This window comes from Chelmon rostratus, chromosome 8, assembly GCF_017976325.1.
Source record: "Chelmon rostratus isolate fCheRos1 chromosome 8, fCheRos1.pri, whole genome shotgun sequence".
Taxonomy (NCBI): Eukaryota; Metazoa; Chordata; class Actinopteri; order Chaetodontiformes; family Chaetodontidae; genus Chelmon; species Chelmon rostratus.
In genome coordinates this window covers 9648150-9666208 of record NC_055665.1, presented here as the reverse complement: position 1 = coordinate 9666208, position 18059 = coordinate 9648150, and the positions used below count along the sequence as shown (strand labels likewise).

Genomic DNA, 18059 nt, shown 5'->3' with positions numbered 1-18059 from the left:
CAGGGAATTAGTAAAATATTAAACATTGAGAGCAGCATTGTTGTGTGAAATGCAGATAACACGCACAGCACGTGATATATCGTCTTGACAAAATATTTCATAAAGATTAATCTGTCGTTTGTACAAAATAAAACTGTAAAAACCGTGAAACGTCACGCTTATTAAACACTGGAGAACACAGTCGGCGGGGACGGGTTACTGTGTAACACAGTGCGGAAACAAGCCGTTTAAACATTCTCTTTTTTTACATTTTTAATTGACAGTCGAGCCGTAAAACACACATGTGCTATCGGACACATCATTTTAAAACATTAAATCTGTATTTTCCTACCGTTTGGTCGAACCTGTGCTTTTTTTCTATTTTTTCTGTTTTTTTCTTTTTTTTTTTTTGGATGTGTACTTCCGCGTACAATGTTTTTTTCCCCCCCACTGACACACGACAACTTTCGGAGAGGAAACCTAAGAGACGCTTCGACTGTCGTTTTCTCTGTTTCCACGGGTGAGTATATTATCTCCACATTATGCTGACGAACATTACAAAGCGCTTGAACTTTTCGTGGCTCTGTACGGTCCAGTTTGAAGTGTTCGTAGATGTTTGTTTTAGCGAGAGAAATGGCTTGTCCCCCCTCCCGGAGCCCGAGCAGCAGACGGTTTGAGCCCCGTTCGGAAGCGCTGTGCTCGGCTGGCTGCGCTGCGTATCGCGCCCTCTCCGCTTTGAAAACAAGAAAATGAGCTGATAGCGGGTTTGTTTAGCAGTTTTGTTAATGAATGCACCACTGGCACAAACATGACTCGACTCAGGAAAGTTTAGGTGGGTGTCAGACGCGCGGAAGTTGCAGTCTTCTGCCTTTGAACAACTTCAGGTAGCACAGTTGGACCGTGTGTATTTTCTCGCAAAGCCATCTGGGATTTTACGACCAGTCTCGTTTTGGGTCAGATCCCAAAGTACAAATCACCTTGATGTTCTCAAAGAGAGTTGTGCTGTGTCATTTGTAGTCAGTGGGGAGTTTTATAGCTGGTGACCTTGTGAAATTTTATGCATTCTTATCTTCTTCTTCTTATCCTCTGACATTTATCACAGGAGCACTGTGCTTGTTTCTCATAAGGAAAATAGCTGTAGAATATGTGTGTTTTTCTTCTTTAATTGCCTTGTATTTGCTTTTCTCTCCTCAGTTAAGTACTCGCTTTGACTTTGATAATCAGTGCCGGATCAAGCTTTTTGTTTTCCTCTTATTTAATTGTCAGCATTGTTTTTGTACAGCAGTAAAGGGGGCTACAAACCTGCTGCACAGTATGACACGAGTCCCTCCCAGTTTTCTCTCCACCCCCCTCCCCTCTTCCTATACCACTCACTCATCTGACCAGCCCATATAGAGTGGGGGTTTCAGTGCAGACACTGTTCAGTAATTAGTGTCTGCATATAATTGATTACCCATGATGTTTTTGCCTTGTGAAGTGCAGGACAATGCCTGATCAGCATGGACGAGGTCTTCCTGTGCTCGCAGGAAACTGCAATTACTGTACATGTTGTGCAGCTTCAAAATCTCACCAGTCATCAACTACAGAGAGGAGGATGGATCAGTGTTGCACGGTTGTGCTTGCCGGTTATGCTTCCATTAATCTCTCCTCAAAAGGGCGACATTTTTTTTTAGACAACTTGCCAGGCCAGTTTGTCTTAGTTGTGCTTCAGTGACTTGCACTCCTCTAAGGTGAGCGTTAGTCCAAGCAAACTCATTGCTCCGGCGCATGATGATTACCATTAGGCTTTCTGATCATTAGACGGTGCCATGCGTGCGTTTAGGGCGTTGCAGCTGGCGGTTTTGGAGACTGTGACGTGGTTCCCCAGCCAGCCGCTGCACCCCAGAGGCCCCATGTGAAGCAGGCCCTGCCACTTCCTGTTACGCTCTGCTAGACTAAGGGAGCACTGCACTTGTCATCTCTCTCTCTCCACATTTTACAAGTGCAGGCTTGTCTGGAGCCCAAAGGCTACCTTCTCTTCCTTTTAAAGGAATGTTGGCTATAATCTGAGTTGCTGTGCCGCTCTCTCTCTCTCTCCCTCCCTGCCTCTCACTCTCTCTATTGTCAGAGGCCTACGTAAACTCACCCACATCCACTGTCTCTCAGAGGGTAGGTAGATAACCTCAGATCGGGCTACAGCGAGGCCTAACAGTTGTTGTTAGCCTGTATGAGAGATACCCAACAACTGGAATGACAGGTAATGGCACCCACAGTTGAACAGCCAGGGGGTGTCCTAAGGGCCTGGAGCTGTGTTGCCGGCAAGCTAATAATTTACTGTAGCCAGGCTGGGACTTCAAACGAAACACAAGTATTCTTCTCTGGCTGCTGTTAGATTGACGCACAGACAGCAGATAATGAGAGACAGAGCTCACTGGGCTGCTCTTCTTCTCTCCGCGGGTCAGAAATCTACTGATTCCTCCTGAATGAGTGCAGTGGTTGAGGTGGGGTGAAGTTACAAAAGTGTGTGATGTGTGTGTTTGTGTGTGTGTGCGCAGGATGGTGGTTATGCTCCACTGCGCCTGCAACACAACTTTATTTGAAACCACAGCTAATCTCAGCATTGAGCAAGGTGACACACTGTAGGATGTATCTGAGTGTTTCTGCAGTTACTGTTATGTGCATGCGCAGGATTTCAGTTAGCATAATTTTTGCATCAGTGCGACAGGATACCCTGATTTGTCCGGTATTTACCCAATTATTAGCTGGATTAGCTACAAACTCACATTCCCATCTGGTTATTTCACATATAAATGTTTCCTTAATTGAATTTTCAGAGAATACTCTGAAGACACAAGACAAAAATACAAAACAATCCTAAACCAGACAGGAATAGGCCTTTTTTACTAAGAAAAGCATAGATGTAAATAATGAGATGAATGAAGGCTGAGTCCCATGTAGCTGCTTCAGTTTCAGGGTCCTGATTAGAGGTCCACTGATAGTGGATTTCAAAGACAGATATAATGATGCTTTGTTTTGCTATTCCCTCTTAAATCGTGATTCTTATTGCAACATCTGCCAAAATCATTGCAGAAGGATTCATTTGACATATTGTTCACTGCTCATCCTTTGCAGGGTCACAGGGGGTTTGGAGCCAATCCCAGCTGACATTGACTGTAAAACGTCCTGTTGGTCAAACCTATTATATTATATTATTATATTATTATATTATATTATTCAGAGCCACAGAAGACATTTTTCATCTGTTTTCACAGGCAGAGTATCAGAATCAGAAACTGGTTTATTGCTAAGTATGTTTTCACATGCAGTACAAGGAATTTGCCATCGTGTCGTGGGTGCATAACAGTCAAAATATACAAACTAAGAGAGTCAAGAGTCATAAAATGAAATTTACACCGAGAGTATGTGAAATATAGATGAGTTAGAATACATGAGTTAGTGTTTAAAATGAAGAGGATCGAATGTGCAAAATATTGACAAATGGACAAAATTGGATGTGCAGACTTGACATTAATGTACCATCTAGTGTAGCATAGTATATTCCATCTGGAGTAAACTAACCTACTTGTGCACAGTTAGTGGAATACCCCTTTATGAATGTAACATAATATGGCTCAGGCTGCAAGGCGCTCTTCCAGCCAAACAGAAACCCACAACACTCACCTGTACTGACTTGTTGTTTCGCTTGTCTGAGCTGACAAAGTTTTTTTTCAATGCAGACAAAACATTGGTTATTATTTTCATCGGTTAGTTTCCTGGCACTTATTGTAAAGCTAAATTACAAGTCATACCCTATCAGCTCATTCACAGGATGATGGTTTTTAGGTTAAAGAGCTCACAGAGGCGCACACACTGCCGATCTCTGTCATCTCTCCGCTGTCTTTCAGGCCTGCTTCACACACAAGCAAGACAGGGCTCGCAACTTGCAGTATACGTGATCAAAGTGTGTGCGCGTGTGAGAGCCCCACCCACAATTGAATGACCCCAAAATGAATCTCAGTGTGAGCGTCTACGTGCTCTCACGCTTGATGATAAGGAGCATTTTGTCCAAGTGTAACCTGGGCTGCTGCAGCTTGCTCTCGCACTCTGAAAGAAGGTAGAAAATGGAAAGAGTTACATCCGTCTGTACAAGTGTGAGTCAGAGAGATGGCTGGAAAGCTGATGTGACGGCGAGGGGGGGGGGGCACAGAATGAGCTCTTTCATTCGAGGGTCGGGCTGGAAAAAGCGAGAGTAGACTTCATATATGATGTTTACTCTTGACGAGTGAAAGATGAGGGCATGGTGGGGTGAAAGGTCCTTCAGTCTCAGTGAGTGTGTACAGACAGTGAGCTGTCTGTGTGTTAGCACTCAGGCCTTGACAAACAAAAGGGAATCATGTATTTTGTAATACACGATGGATGCATTGATAATGACGCTTTTCTAATTATACAATAACTCAGAATTTCTCTTGTCGTTCTGAATAATGTTGATTTCTCTTCTTCTCTTCTCTTGGTGCAGATGCTGTTTTACTAGTCTTGATTTGTTAGTACATTTTTCTTAAGCGTATGTGCTTTCTTTATGGATTATCAATTCATCTTTCAAGCAGAAATAGCCCAAATTTGCCGGCTCCAACTTTGTAATTGTGAAGATTTGATGTTTTTCTCTGTTATATGATAGTAAATTCACTGTCCGTGGGTGCTGACCAGTTTGAAAATGTAAAAATGTTTGTTTGGGCTCTGGGAAATTATAATTTTCATAACTTTCTGACATTCTTCAAACCAAACAAGAAAACACCCCAAAAAAGTGCCATTATTTGCTGCCCTAACATGATTATTGAAGAAAAGAAGCACATTTTACTTCGACTTACATGTGAAGTCAATTTTATTCATGCAGCCCAAAATCACAAATTTTGGGTCTATGTAATCCGTACAATTCACACCACCCTCTATCCTTAGACTTCTGATTCAGACGACAACAACAAAAAAAATGTTTTAACAGGGAACAAAAGGGGGAAACCTCAAGAAGAACCACTGTTGTCAGGCATCTCTTATTTAGGATGGATGAATGAATAGCGTTGTTGATCTGTGCATGTAGAAAACAGAGCGGTTATTTTGGCACAGCATCTACAGCCATCTCTCCTCTCTTGCATTGTTTTAATACTGTGGGCTGGTATTGAAATCTTCCTTGTGAAGTGTACTAGCACGCAATGCGTAATGTCAGTATGACATACCAAAAATAATTCGGATACCTTTCTTGATAGATGGAGCCTATTTTTAAAGCAGTTGTTGTCTGATGCTGATGAGTGTACTCGGGCTGCAGCTAGCCATTGTTTTAATTAATGATTAGTTAGAATCCACCAGAACATTGTGGAACCACGCTTAATATTATTTACTTTTCAGGCTTCAGCTTCTTTGCAGGTCTTGGGAATTATTCCTGCATTTGTGAAAACGAGTTGTATTAAGACTTTTTGTCCAGAGGGAGCTGCGCGACATCTGAAAAAACTGCCTCGAGTGATGTCATGTGAGTCAGCTGGGGCTGAGGACTGCAATTTTGAAAATTGAACGAAAGTTAGAACAAAGCGAGTTTATGTTTTGACAAGGAAGAAGAAAATGCTCAACCAAAAAGACGATTCTGATGCTAAAACGGTGGAAACTTGTGTTATCAATATTTTGGCTGTAGACTCTCAAATATTGAAATTCTCAGCTCTATTGTTTGCCTTATCTTGAGTGTTTGCTAACCAAAGTTGGAGTCATTATTTCATCATAGGTATCACCTTTGAGGTCAAAGTTTAATTATGATCATTAGAGATAAAGATTGAATTATCCCTTGATGCCTGAATAGGCGGCCAATCCTGAAAGAGAGAGAGAGAGAAGAATGCTGCATGTCTGGATTGCACACTGTTGGCATGAGGCTAGCATGAACCTAGGTGTGCTTTTGCACAAGTACAGAGGCATTTTTGGCCTGGGAGACTTTGATTCTGGACTCTGGGCAAACTAAAATTCCCTCTAAACATAGTCAGCATCAGCTTGTTGTTGCTGCTTTCTTTGGTATGGTCTTAAAATCAGCAAACTAACGGTAAATACACATAACAACAGACATGTGAATGGATGACGAGAGGTTTCTGTCACAAAGTCAGAGGTTTCTGTGTTTGGCCTCAGCAATTACTGCTCCATGTGCACGCACACGAACACACACACACACACACAAACACATACACATGGAAGCAGTTAGGCTAAGCTGGAGGTTCACTGTGGACTGCCAATCCATGCCAGTCGATTGGCCCCGGCCTATCAACTGTTTCCATGGAGCCAGTGACCTCTATATGGGGACAGGGGGAGAGTGAGAAAAAAAAGAGAGGATGGAGGGGGTGCGTTTGGGTGGGGGTGGCACTTTGTTGGAGCAGGAGAGTGAAGTGTACTTTGGCTCTGAGGAGAAACGGGAGAAAACGAAGGGAGGTTGCGTTAAGCCTCGGCGGATATGCGAGGCCGTGTGCACGAAGAAGGGAGGAGGTTCAGCGGCAGCCTATTTGGGATGCCTTGTTTAACATCATCCTCAAAACGCTGTGCTGGGGAGGAGGGGGGGGCTATTGTTTAGCATCATTAAAAACCTCTGAGAGCAATGTCTACTCATCTGAAATCATGAAGAGAAGGTCAGTAATTCTCTGCAATGATTGTAGCCAAATAAAATCAAATCAAGAAAAAGTTGTTGCAGTAAAACTCTCAGCAGAGATGCAGCAGTGGTGCAAAAAGTCCTTTTGCACTTGTGAAACGTAGAGGGATTCAACAATATGATTGCTTTGGACTTATAGCTGAGAACAACATGTAAGGTAGGATCCAGTGAAGCAATGAAAAGACCTGCCTGTGTTTTCCCTGCACCATTGGCCATAATCTTATTTTAGCCACTACGTAATGGTCGTTAAATTACATAATTGGCCCTTGTCTGCCGGCCATGAATGCACTGGCTGTCTTGGAGCGATCGCACAAGGGGCCGCTTTATTTTAGGCCGAAGGTGGAGGAGACGAAGGAGGTTACGACGGAAAGAGAGGAAAACGAAACACAAGGTGCAGAGAGGTACATGAGAGGGAAGGGACGGTAGAAGAAAACGGAAAAGTATGTGGTATTCAAACAGAGAAGGAAAAAAGATGTTTGAGAGAGCATGTTTCACCGCAGACGAGCCTCTGCCTCTCACACACACTGATGTCACTTCCTTTGTACACTCTGCTGTGCTGCACTATCTCCAGTATCTCGCGGTGCACCCTCTCCTCTGTTGTTTGCTTACTGTCAGCGCGGTGACGAGATCTCTGGGATCACTTTGGCCTCTGTAATGCTCAGACCTCTGTTCTGTTGGCCTTGGTGAACTAACATGCAGACATTCAGTCTCGCTATCTTGAAACGTCTTATCTCTGTGAATTGATAACGGCCTTATCTTTTAATCAACTCTATGTTTGTAGAATAATTTAAAATGCTTGTGTTGCGCGTTAGGCTAATCTGCTAAGCAGTAATACCTTTTATCCAGCTTTTTTTACTGCACTTTCAGCAAGTTGGGGGGGTTGTGAAAGACAGAGCGGCGATCAAAATCGAAGCAGCGGGGGTTGAGATGTCCTGACTTTAAGCCGAACGCATGGGTCACATACTTACCATAATGCATCTCTACTGTCTTTCATCAGACCCTCTATCTCTGGTAAATGCCCACGTTTTTCCCCAGCTGGTAGCGCATGCTTCTTGTTAAAATTTTTAAATCTCAAGCCCAATCCATCATAATCCTGATGACGTCATTAGGGTTGTTTTGTCAGGTTTTAGAAAGCTGCATCCCGAGCCACATTATACAACTGTATCCACAGGCTCAGTCGTGCTCCCTGTGGCACCTGAGCTGTACTTTAGGTGTCAAAGACGCCATTTTTCTGCCTCTTCTCGCTGTGATCTCAATTTTTAGGTCACAAATCCGAACAATTAGTGAGCAGTGCAGTCAGACGAATGTATTAATATGGGAGTTAACTCATTAGTTTTGTTAGATTTGTATATTTGCACTCAAGCATATACAAAATTTGATTGTGGAATGTAATGAAGTACATTTACAGAAGGACTGAAGTACAAATTTTACTTGCTACTTTCTACTTCTACTTCTGGGAGGAAAATATTGTAGTTTTTACTCCATCACATTTTTCTGACAGCTTTAGTTACTTTACAAATTAAGATTGTTCTGTGCACAAGACATATGGAGAGTTTGTAAAATACTTCCTCCACTTGTTACAGTTGTGCCGTGTACATTTTACAGTTTAATACACAGACACCTGGCTCTGAGTACAGAGCATGTTTGCACTGTTTTCACTGCTAACTCACTCTGGAACGAACCATTTGGTCATGGTTGTTTCAGGTGTGGGTCTCTGCTCAAACACAGTTTATGGATGCTCCTGTGCTTGTTAGACTTTCCAGAGTTTCTCACACTTCAGTTTCCATTGCCTGTTATTTCTTTCTTTCCACTGTTGCTGCCTTGTTCTTCATTTCCTGCTGCGGCGTGTCCCCTCTTTTAATTCCATCTCCACGTTCCCTCTCCTCCTCCTCCTCCTCCTCCTCTCTCCTCACAAGGCGCCTTGCCTTTTTTTCCCCCTCTGTTTAGTCTATAGGGTTCATATAGGTTAGTGTTTGCAGCCACAGTCATGTTTACCACTCCTTGTAAGTCCTAGATGCGTATGAAGGCAATAAAGGCCTTGGGGTCAGTGCAAGTACAACAAAAAAAAATACTAAATTTCCTGGTGTTGAAACTTTTGTAGGTTCTGTAAAAGCCAGAAAACTGAAAAATTGTTGAGATACAAGCATGAGCACACTTTTCACGCTCTCGAGGATCCCATTTTTATTTCACTTCTCTTTGTCGTGGTGTATCTGTCTCAAAGCCATCGTACTGTCAAACAGTCATCTTGGTGGCCTCTTAAAAATCCATTAAAAATGCTAATGTTTGCAGATTGTGCCTGTAAAGCCTGCAGTTTAGGCCACCCTTTCCTCTTCACACTCTTCTCTCATGAACGCTTTGTTCCTCATTTGTTCATCACTGGGGTTTCGTTCATGCTGTGCGCTTTACTTCCTTTTCTGGTTCCTGTGTGAACTTGGAGCCGAGTGGCACAGAAGCTTTCTTTAATGCAGTTTTGTGGGCCTTATTTATTTTTTATTTTTTTCACCTTTTCTCACTCTGCTGTCTTTCTCTCCATCTCACTGCCTCGCTTTCTCTTTCTCTCTCTCTTGTTTTTATCTGATCATACAAAAAATGGCTCTGATAGCTTCCTGAGGAAATTACACCCACTTCCTGTCTGTGTGCCTCTCCATTTGCCACCTTCCACTCCTCCAGCTTTTTTTTTTTTCTTCTTCCTCTTCTTTGCTCAGGCGCTTTAGGGAGCAGCCGCTGGAAGAGCAGCGGTGCTGGTAGGAATCCCCCAGTCCCTGCTAATGAGGCTGCGGCCTGATGAGAGAGCCAGATAAACTGCAGCACAAACACAGCAAGCTATGGCCATTAGCTGCTGGGCTATTTTTGGACACTGCCCTCATAGCATATGGAGGGCAGGACACAGCCTATTGTGGCTGAGTGTAAGAAGAGAACAGTGACCTATACTTATACAATAGGTTCTCTGGCCAGGTGCATCTAGTAATTGTGAAGGAGGGAAGCTCTAATTTTAGTCTTTTCAGTACAGAGAGATATGTATGATATGTATGATAGTGTCCCCTCACCAGCTGGTACCTTAACTGATTTATGTTTTTTCCCTGCTTGGATCGGTTGGTAGTTCTCATTCGGTTGTCTACATGTGATCAACAGCAGAATCACTTTACACTGGCTTCAGGCATTGTTTTACTCCATTAACAGGGAGTCTTTTGAATTTTGCACCCTGTCGCTGTGTATGTGCAAGACCTTATGCTTTCCAAGGCACACATTTCTGGTCGGAAGGAGAAACACAATGAAAGGCTTGGATATCAGCAGCTTTTTGGATGCATGCAACTTTTTCAAGGAGTTGGTTGAACAGATGTCAACAAAGTTGAACAAAGTCATGTCATTATTAATGTCATTATGTAACTTATGAATATGCACGGCTGCATGTGAACAGGAATATTAGTGGAATATTCATTTTCAGTAGCCATGTAAACAGCTTATGATAATTGTCTTTTTTTCATAATAAGGGCAAAAAGTGGAATATTTTGTGCATGTGAACGTAGTCCTTGATGGGTGTGCTCTGCTGCACCTGTAGCCACACCCATCAGTGATGTCACAGTGTGCTGGAGTACACCTGTACATCACTGCAACACATGTGAAGAATGAACATTTCAGTAAAGTATTATCATTATTGTTATATATCTTAAAACATGCCAAGAAGGGATCTTTTCATTTACACCATAAACATCAGTAGCATGTTGGCTTTTCTTCAGCATGAATTGACCTGTCTTGTATATAAATCATCAGTGTGGACTCTTGGCTCTTATTCTTCATTCAGTCCACTGAAGCTCAGCTCAGACCATGATACTGTGCGTAAGGATCCTTATTGTGAGGAAAACTGTTAAAACTAACATTGTCATGTGACTGTGCTGTGCTTTTGATCTACGTGCGTGCAATGACTCTGACTCTGTTTTGGATGCCACTCAATGTCAATGTCAGTGACATGCTTTGTGTCATCCTCAGCTGTGGGGTTAAAGATTTGTGTTTTTACCAAATGAAGAAGACAATAAAAACACAGAATGCAGCTGGTTTGCAAGAATAAGATAAATCACTGTTGACCGATCAACATCATGATAAACTCTCTTGCTGGTTCTGAAAAACACCATGTTGATGCACTCATAACGCTTTGTGGTGCCCACAGTGATGCATCTCAGGAGCACCTGCATTAATAAGCACTGCATCATCTGACCTGATCCTGGTCGGCTAAACTCATCTCGCCGCCCTCTGACAGTCACTCATTGACAGGTGTGGGCCTCACCAGTTCCAGTATGGACGCTGAAGATGCCCACTTCGGGGTGAGGTCACAGTTTGACTCGTCCACTCTTCTTGGCCAGAAGGGGATTTCACTAAAAGCGATTATTGTTTTAATGGTTTCACGATTGACGTGGGGTTTGCATCAGACCTGATTTAACGGTGCCTCAGTTATTATTAGGCTGCTGCGTAACCTCTGAGTGACCTGGTGGAAATATGAAATGCTAAACTGTTCCTACTACTGCACCTATATGTTCCAGAAGTCTCACGAAACAGGTGCCGCTTTTTTCTTTTGCTTATGTACAGTATTAGAACGTGGCCTGGTCGGCCCGGAGATGGAGAGGAATGCCGTTGTAAAGACCAGTTGTCATATAACACACACGCATACACATACACACACGTTCGCTGGCAGTTCCCCACAATCACATAGGAATGGCCCCCTCCCACATACGTGCTCAGTCTTAACCCACACACACACACACACACACACACACACACACACACACACACAAAGGCACGTACGCTTGATGGCTATCATTGGATTGATGCCACCTGACACTTAGTTAGTACTGGAATGTGATGGGAGGGTGGGGGGCAGCTGCCGACTCTCAGGAGCACCGGAGCTGATCTCTGCACTTCTGGGACGCTCTGTTCAAAGACCGTATTCTTCTGGTCTTTTCTTTGCCCCTCAGCAACGTCTGTATCAGCCAGGGAGGGCCCTCACAGCTTGGAGCTCATGCCGGCTATCATGGAGGTGAAAGGAAGAGGGTCTGGTTACTGTTGGAGCTCACAGACTGTCTCCATCTGTTGTCTGAACTGTGCCATATGTTGGAATGTACCACTTGGCTCCTTCTGGAGCAGAGGAGGCGCCCACTGCTGCCCCTCCTGTGCTCTTTAAATGCAGAGCAGAGTTGACCTTCCCTGCTTCCCTCTGAGTAACCACAATTAGCTTCCCCCCTGACCGCTCCAATTTATCTCTCAGGGTATGAACATGCATTACAGTGAGTCAGATATCAACCAAGACATAACAATAACAAGGGACTGGCTTCAGCATCTCCTGTAATGAGGAGGCTGAAACGCTGTCATCACTGGCACAACATAGTAGCAGCAATGTTTTTACAAGGTTTTACAAGCATCTTCTGCTTTTATATCGGAATGGAAGTTTGACAGTTAAACTGAGATGGAAACAGAAATTTGCTTTTAGAATTGCAGCAATTACTCAATGAATCGATCGGTCAATCCAAAAAATAAACCACAATGAAGTCCAAGTCTAACCAAGTCCCTGGAATCGGCACTCTGCAATCGTTAAATTTAAGTGCGTGGTCCTGCGTCCTGACTGAATCGTCTGGTGCGCCTCAGCTAACGGTTGTTGTCCCTACGCACCAGTCATTAAGTCTGCATGCTGTGCAAGACAGTGTACTATTAAATATCTTCACTTGAGGTGCAACAGTGCAGCATTTCGTCCTTCCACCAGGAAATGGCTTGATCTGCTTTTGCAGCATTGGTCAGTTATAGTTGGTTGTCATGGTGACATAACTTTGTGTTTGTGTGGGTAAGGTGGTGTTGGCGGTTTCGGTTAGGTACTCGGTGGCTGGGTGTGTTTGTGAGGAAAAAGCGGAGGGGTGTGTTTGTGTCTGTGTGTGTGTTAAGTCTATGAGTGTCCTGCGTCCAGGCCCGTGTCTCTCTGTTTGGCTAACCCCTCCTACGCATGTTGCTCCAACACTGGCCTTTCTCAACCCGCAGCCCACTGGAAATGACCATGAATGAACACATTCTCTCTCTGTCTGCAAGTTTCACTCTCCTCCTCTCCCTGACTAACAGCTCTGCTTGTCTTTCTATTTCTCTCTGTACAAGAACTCACCTTGACCTCAAAGCGTTTATCGATCCTCCTGCCCGCCACTGTACACACCCGCTGTATTCAGGCCGGGAATCAAATCGTGGTTGTGTACACAGCCGCATTTCTTTATAAACTCTACCCACTAAGTGATTTTTCACTTCCTATTTAACAACACAGGGACAATCTGCCTTTACTACACATTCCCTTGTGTAATCAGGCACGATCAGTGACAAAACAAACATTTATATGAACGCACTTTAATTTGCTTGACCGCAGTTGTGTTCAAATTTATTTAAAAAGTCCAGTGTTCATTCTGCATATCCAGTAAGAATAATTTTTAATTTCTTATTGGATCATTTATTTTTATCATTTCTTTTATTTATACAGTTTTCAATAGTTATTGGAGGAAACACGTCTACTGACAAAGGGTTAGTGATTGCAGTAAATGCAATTTTCTGATTTTGTGTCACAATATTACATATATAAAAATATACTGCTAAATAAAATCAATCATTAAACTCACTTAAGACACTACTTTTACAAATTAAAATGTCCACAATTTTTATTTATTTATTTATTTATTTTTGCCCAGTCGAATAATTCAAATATCTGACAAATCAAGTTATTTTGTCAGGTTGACAGAACAATTCCCATGAATCTAATATCCAATAAATCCAATATATATTAAAGGATTCCCTTTAATTGTATAAATTGTATTGCAAAATGTCTGACACCTGACAATCATTTTTTTGGTGTGTATAAATAATAAAAGTGATAAAGATTGAAATAATAATGGATGGAGTTAACTAAAATCAGTGCTAGAAGAAAAAGCAGAGGAAGGCTTTTTTTTTGGCTTTTTTGGTGGATCATTCCAGATTTTTGGGATGAAAAGGACTCACCCCTGGTCCTTAGCCTTGACTCTGGGATAGATTCAGAGAGAGGACACTGCTCAAGTGTCTCAGGTTACATGAAGGTTTGTTTCGTCATGTCGCCCAGCCCTATACTGAGTCATGACCCTCAGGTACTGTCATTCAATCCCTGCATGCATACAAAAGGAGTCATGAAACCAAAGTCTCAGTTTAATACTGATGCCTCTACTTTACATACATAAGGAAAGTAAACCAACAGAGAGAAGATTTGCTGTTAGTTATTCTTAATCAATCAATCAATCAAACTTTATTTATATAGCACTTTTCATCCATTTAAAATGCAACACAAAGTGCTTCACAAGATAAAAGAATACAACAACAGAGAGAATAAAAGCATAAAATGCCTGTCACTGTGTCTGATTCCCTGCAAAATCAGGTGAATCGATCTACAGCAGCCCAGAAGAGCCAATGTTTACATTTTCCCAGGTAAAACCCCTGTCCCTGATACATCAAAGAATTGACTGAAGTCAGTGTCAGTTGGTAACTCAACAGATGGGGAGGATAGCAGGGTTGGAAAGAATTAATAACTGATTGTGAATTGGCCCACTTCCTCCTGGACAGGTGTGTAATATGTTGAATGTTGATAACTTCAGCTTCCTCAACAAAATTACTATTACCGAGCACTAAAGGGACCAAATCGTTCGTTGTAGGCTTGCATACATTATTTCACTATTGTCATATTAACATTATATCATATTATAAATCTTACATAGTAAGTATCAGTATAAAAAAGAAATTAGTGTAAAAAAAAAGTTACTTCTTGCTTCACGCTCCTCCAAAACAAACGCATATGCTAGCAGATTGAGATCTTTTCAACAGGAGGCAGTCGAAACACTACCACGTTTGACCACAGGGGCCGCCAAAGCCAACACAATTAAAGTTTGTTGTAGTTTCTTTAGAAAACATAACTCCTGATGAAACCTTCAAAAACACTGCTTACCAGCAGTTCCTCAAGGCTGTTCTTCCTGCTAATGGACACACTTTTTCCTTTGACTCATATTTACACCTCTTTGGCTCTGTATGTACCCTCTGCCCTCTGTACTAACCTCACAGTGGACAATGCTAAATGTTGTACAGTGTAGCTGGTGGGGTTTTTTGATGTGTGTGTGTGTTTGGGTGTTCCCTGGTAGCGTCTCTGGGTCTGCAGCCTTCAGAGGACTGAATACAGTACATGACCTATGTGTTGTTTGTGTGTTTTGGGTGTGTATGTGTGCAGCGGAAGTGGTGTGGGGTGTAAAGGGTGGGGTCAAATTGGTCACCCGTTCTGATGCGTTTTTTCCCCATTCATGGATTTCAAAGGCAAGCATTGGCATAAACCTTTAATCTCAGATTAGTTACATTTTTAAACCTGGAGGGGTTTCTGCCATGGCAGCCAGAGGAGTGTTTTCCTGAGCCCAACATTAGTCTGAAAAACTGTTTCCAGAGACAAAATTTGGCCAAACTTCAGAGTAAGCTCAAATCAAAAATGCTGTTTTCCAATGCCTTTTAAACACTGAATTATTCCCCCCTGATCTCAACGCCTAAACTAAATGTTTTAGTGTGGCCTGGGGGAAGAGGACTTCAGCATTAGTTTAGTTCAAAGCTTTTTAATTGCTTCATTATCAATTCATTATCATTGTTATTAGTGTCCCCTTCCCAATAGCCTCACAACTTATTTCAAGAGAGAATAATCTCTGCTAAACACATGTAAATATTGTAAATATTGCATGCTTTGTCACTAGTTTCGTTGTCATGTTAATAAAATGTAGCAAAGTCAGTGGAAAAAATGCAAAGCATCTGTATTTTGCTTTACTTGTGTCTTTATATTTCTCTGCCTTGCTTGGCCAATATAAATGGGATTGTACTTACTTCAAAGGACCATATGGCACACCGGGCCTGTCTCTCTCTCTCTCTCTGTCTCTGTCTCTCTCTCGCTCTCAGAGGTGGGATTGCAGGGATGTTTTCTTTCTGCTTGATGTTATTTTGCACTTGGAAAGTTCACAGTGTCCAAACTCTAATCTGGCTTTATGTCTGCCGTTGCCCAGCGGGGGCTCAGGATGTCAGAGAGGTAGCCTACTGGTTCAAAGTGTAGCATGTAATGTTTGCTAATTGTCTTGTTTTCTTCCCCCTCTCTCCATAGCAGGGCGTGTTTGGGGCTCAGTTCTCTAACCCAGCCATGAGCATAATCGGGGCTGAGGATGAGGATTTCGAGAATGATCTGAATGAAGTGAGTGGCAGCTGAATGTAATTTTATCATCGCCTCTCAGCTTTGTTGCCCTCGTTTCTCTCTCTGATTTCACTTGTCTTCCTCTCTCTCTCAGGTGTGGGATGAGCAGTCCAAACACTTCAACAGTGTCAACCAGTTGAAGGATCGGCCGACCCACCTGCTGGTCTTCATGCAACATGTCATTCTGCAGTTTGACCCTGCTCCCCTGGTGAGAACTACAACTCCTATATTGCAACACTGAACGTTTTTCAGTCGTCCATCTCAGACTAGTCTGATGGAACAGACACGCGTCTATTTTAATCAAGACAGCCGTCTGCAGGCGAAGTGTCTTTTTATGCTTCGAGGTCGCTTTCACCACAAAGTCTCTGCAGACGCAGCGTTGCAGTGTGTGTCAACAAGTGAGAGTGTGTGTGTGTTTGTGCAATACTGCTGAAATATAACCTAACTTAAAGTGTGGGGTCATCTTAACCACGAGTCCACCTGGACACCTCCTCCATGTGGAGGTGTGTTAATTATGACTGAATGGTGACTAAAATAATGATAAAATAATTTGCATAGGATTGAAATCTTAATTATTTCATTGTTGACGATTGTCCATCCAACTTTAGTTATATAATCTAGTTGTATTGCACTTGAACATAATGGAAAATTCCGTTTATCATCACAACCTGGGTGTTAATAAGAGTTTATACTGGGACGTGTGGCAGCTCCACATTCAGGTGCGAAGAGAAAGAAGTCCTAGTTTAGCCATTTAAACTAAAGCATGTAAAAGTAGAGCAAGTGGTTAATGTTACACTGCAGGTTTCTGTTCAGTGACAGAATGTCCCCTGCAGCCAACCAGGTTTGAGACACAGAGATAATCACATCTTCCCCCAAACAAATGATCATACAGATAGCTAAATAGAGAGTGCTTGATTTGATAGGAAAGAGATGCAGCTCTAAACACAAAGAGTCATTATTGCAATCAATCACTGTAAATTATGATGGACAACATGTGTCCACTTCTTCCCACTGTACAAAAATATCCCAGAAACAGACGCCGCCATCTAGCGCTGGTGATGTCATTTTCAGGCAGTGTCGCTGTACCAAAGTCCCACCCATACATGTCCCATTTGCTAACATTGCTAACATGGAGGGGGCAAGGTGTGTGACCTATACCTACAGAAGATTTGGCGTCACTTTTGAGGAGCTGTCATGTCATCCATCTTTAAATACACTCACTGATTAACACATATTATTTTATCGTGAAAGCCAAATCATGACAACATCCCAAGGCGTTTGGTGCAGCTGTAGCTTTTATGTGCGTGTCTGACTGCATGAGTGTCAGTGCTGATACAAAGCATGCCTGTCCTTTCCCCTTTGTTGTGCATGCAGACACCGTGACCCACCCAGGTACTGTTACACCTGCCACACTCATCCTCCCTTTCTTCCTCACCCCCTCTCCTTTATTACTCATTTATCTCATGGAGGTCCATGCAGAGAATAGAGGTCAGAACACCAGAAATGTAGCGTACAGCGTTGTTGCTGTTGAATCAGTGGTGTGTGCCCACTATCCCACATAGATGACAGTGGCTACAGTGTTCAATGAATTAGTGAGATTGAGGTGTGTGCATGATTATGGCTAAAATACCCAATTAGTCTGAGTGATGAACAGCCCAGCCCAGAGCTCATTTTACATTAGCACTTTGACTTGGAAGTATCAAACGCGTATGTGACCTTTTTAATAGTGATATCAAATAGTTAATTGTGCACAGAATGGCACAGAAGCTTTGCATTACATTTATACAGCATGCATGACATTAGATGCTATTGAAAACCTTGCAGCGCTCACTGATCCTCTGTCTGCCTCTTCTCTCTCAGCTGTGTTACCTCCATGCTGACCTCTTCAGGAACCTCAGTGCCAAAGAGACCAAGAAGCAATTTGTGGAGTTCTACAACACTTTCTTGGACAAGAGTGCAGTAAGTAGCAGACTGCATCACATTTCCTGTAAGATACTGTCTTTGTGCCAGTGTGTGCAGACGGACTTAAATAATGAGATTGTCACAAACACACAAATAAAGTTTGAACAAATTGAATTTATTGTAAACTTAAGGTACAATCAGAGTAATGATGCTGTCAGGAAATGAAATGAATGTAGTGTGAGATGTGTGCAAACGAAACCAAGAAGCAGACAGAGAGGGAGGGAC

The 18059-nt window shown here is 42.6% G+C and overlaps 1 protein-coding gene across 6 annotated transcripts in view; it reads left to right on the top strand.

The window, feature by feature from the left end:
• The first annotated feature begins 403 nt into the window (after nucleotides 1-403).
• The window catches only part of arhgef1b (Rho guanine nucleotide exchange factor (GEF) 1b), a 37422-nt gene continuing 19766 nt past the window's right edge, over nucleotides 404-18059 (top strand). For 3 of the 6 annotated variants that reach the window (XM_041943462.1, XM_041943465.1, XM_041943459.1), the window contains exons 1-5: nucleotides 404-499; nucleotides 10791-10944; nucleotides 15786-15872; nucleotides 15967-16080; nucleotides 17733-17831. In XM_041943462.1, the coding sequence (XP_041799396.1) occupies nucleotides 10918-10944; nucleotides 15786-15872; nucleotides 15967-16080; nucleotides 17733-17831 (327 nt within the window). In that variant the 5' untranslated portion in view covers nucleotides 404-499; nucleotides 10791-10917. The remainder of the gene's footprint in view (nucleotides 500-10790; nucleotides 10945-15785; nucleotides 15873-15966; nucleotides 16081-17732; nucleotides 17832-18059) is intronic. The other 3 variants (XM_041943461.1, XM_041943463.1, XM_041943464.1) reach the window with 3 other exon arrangements.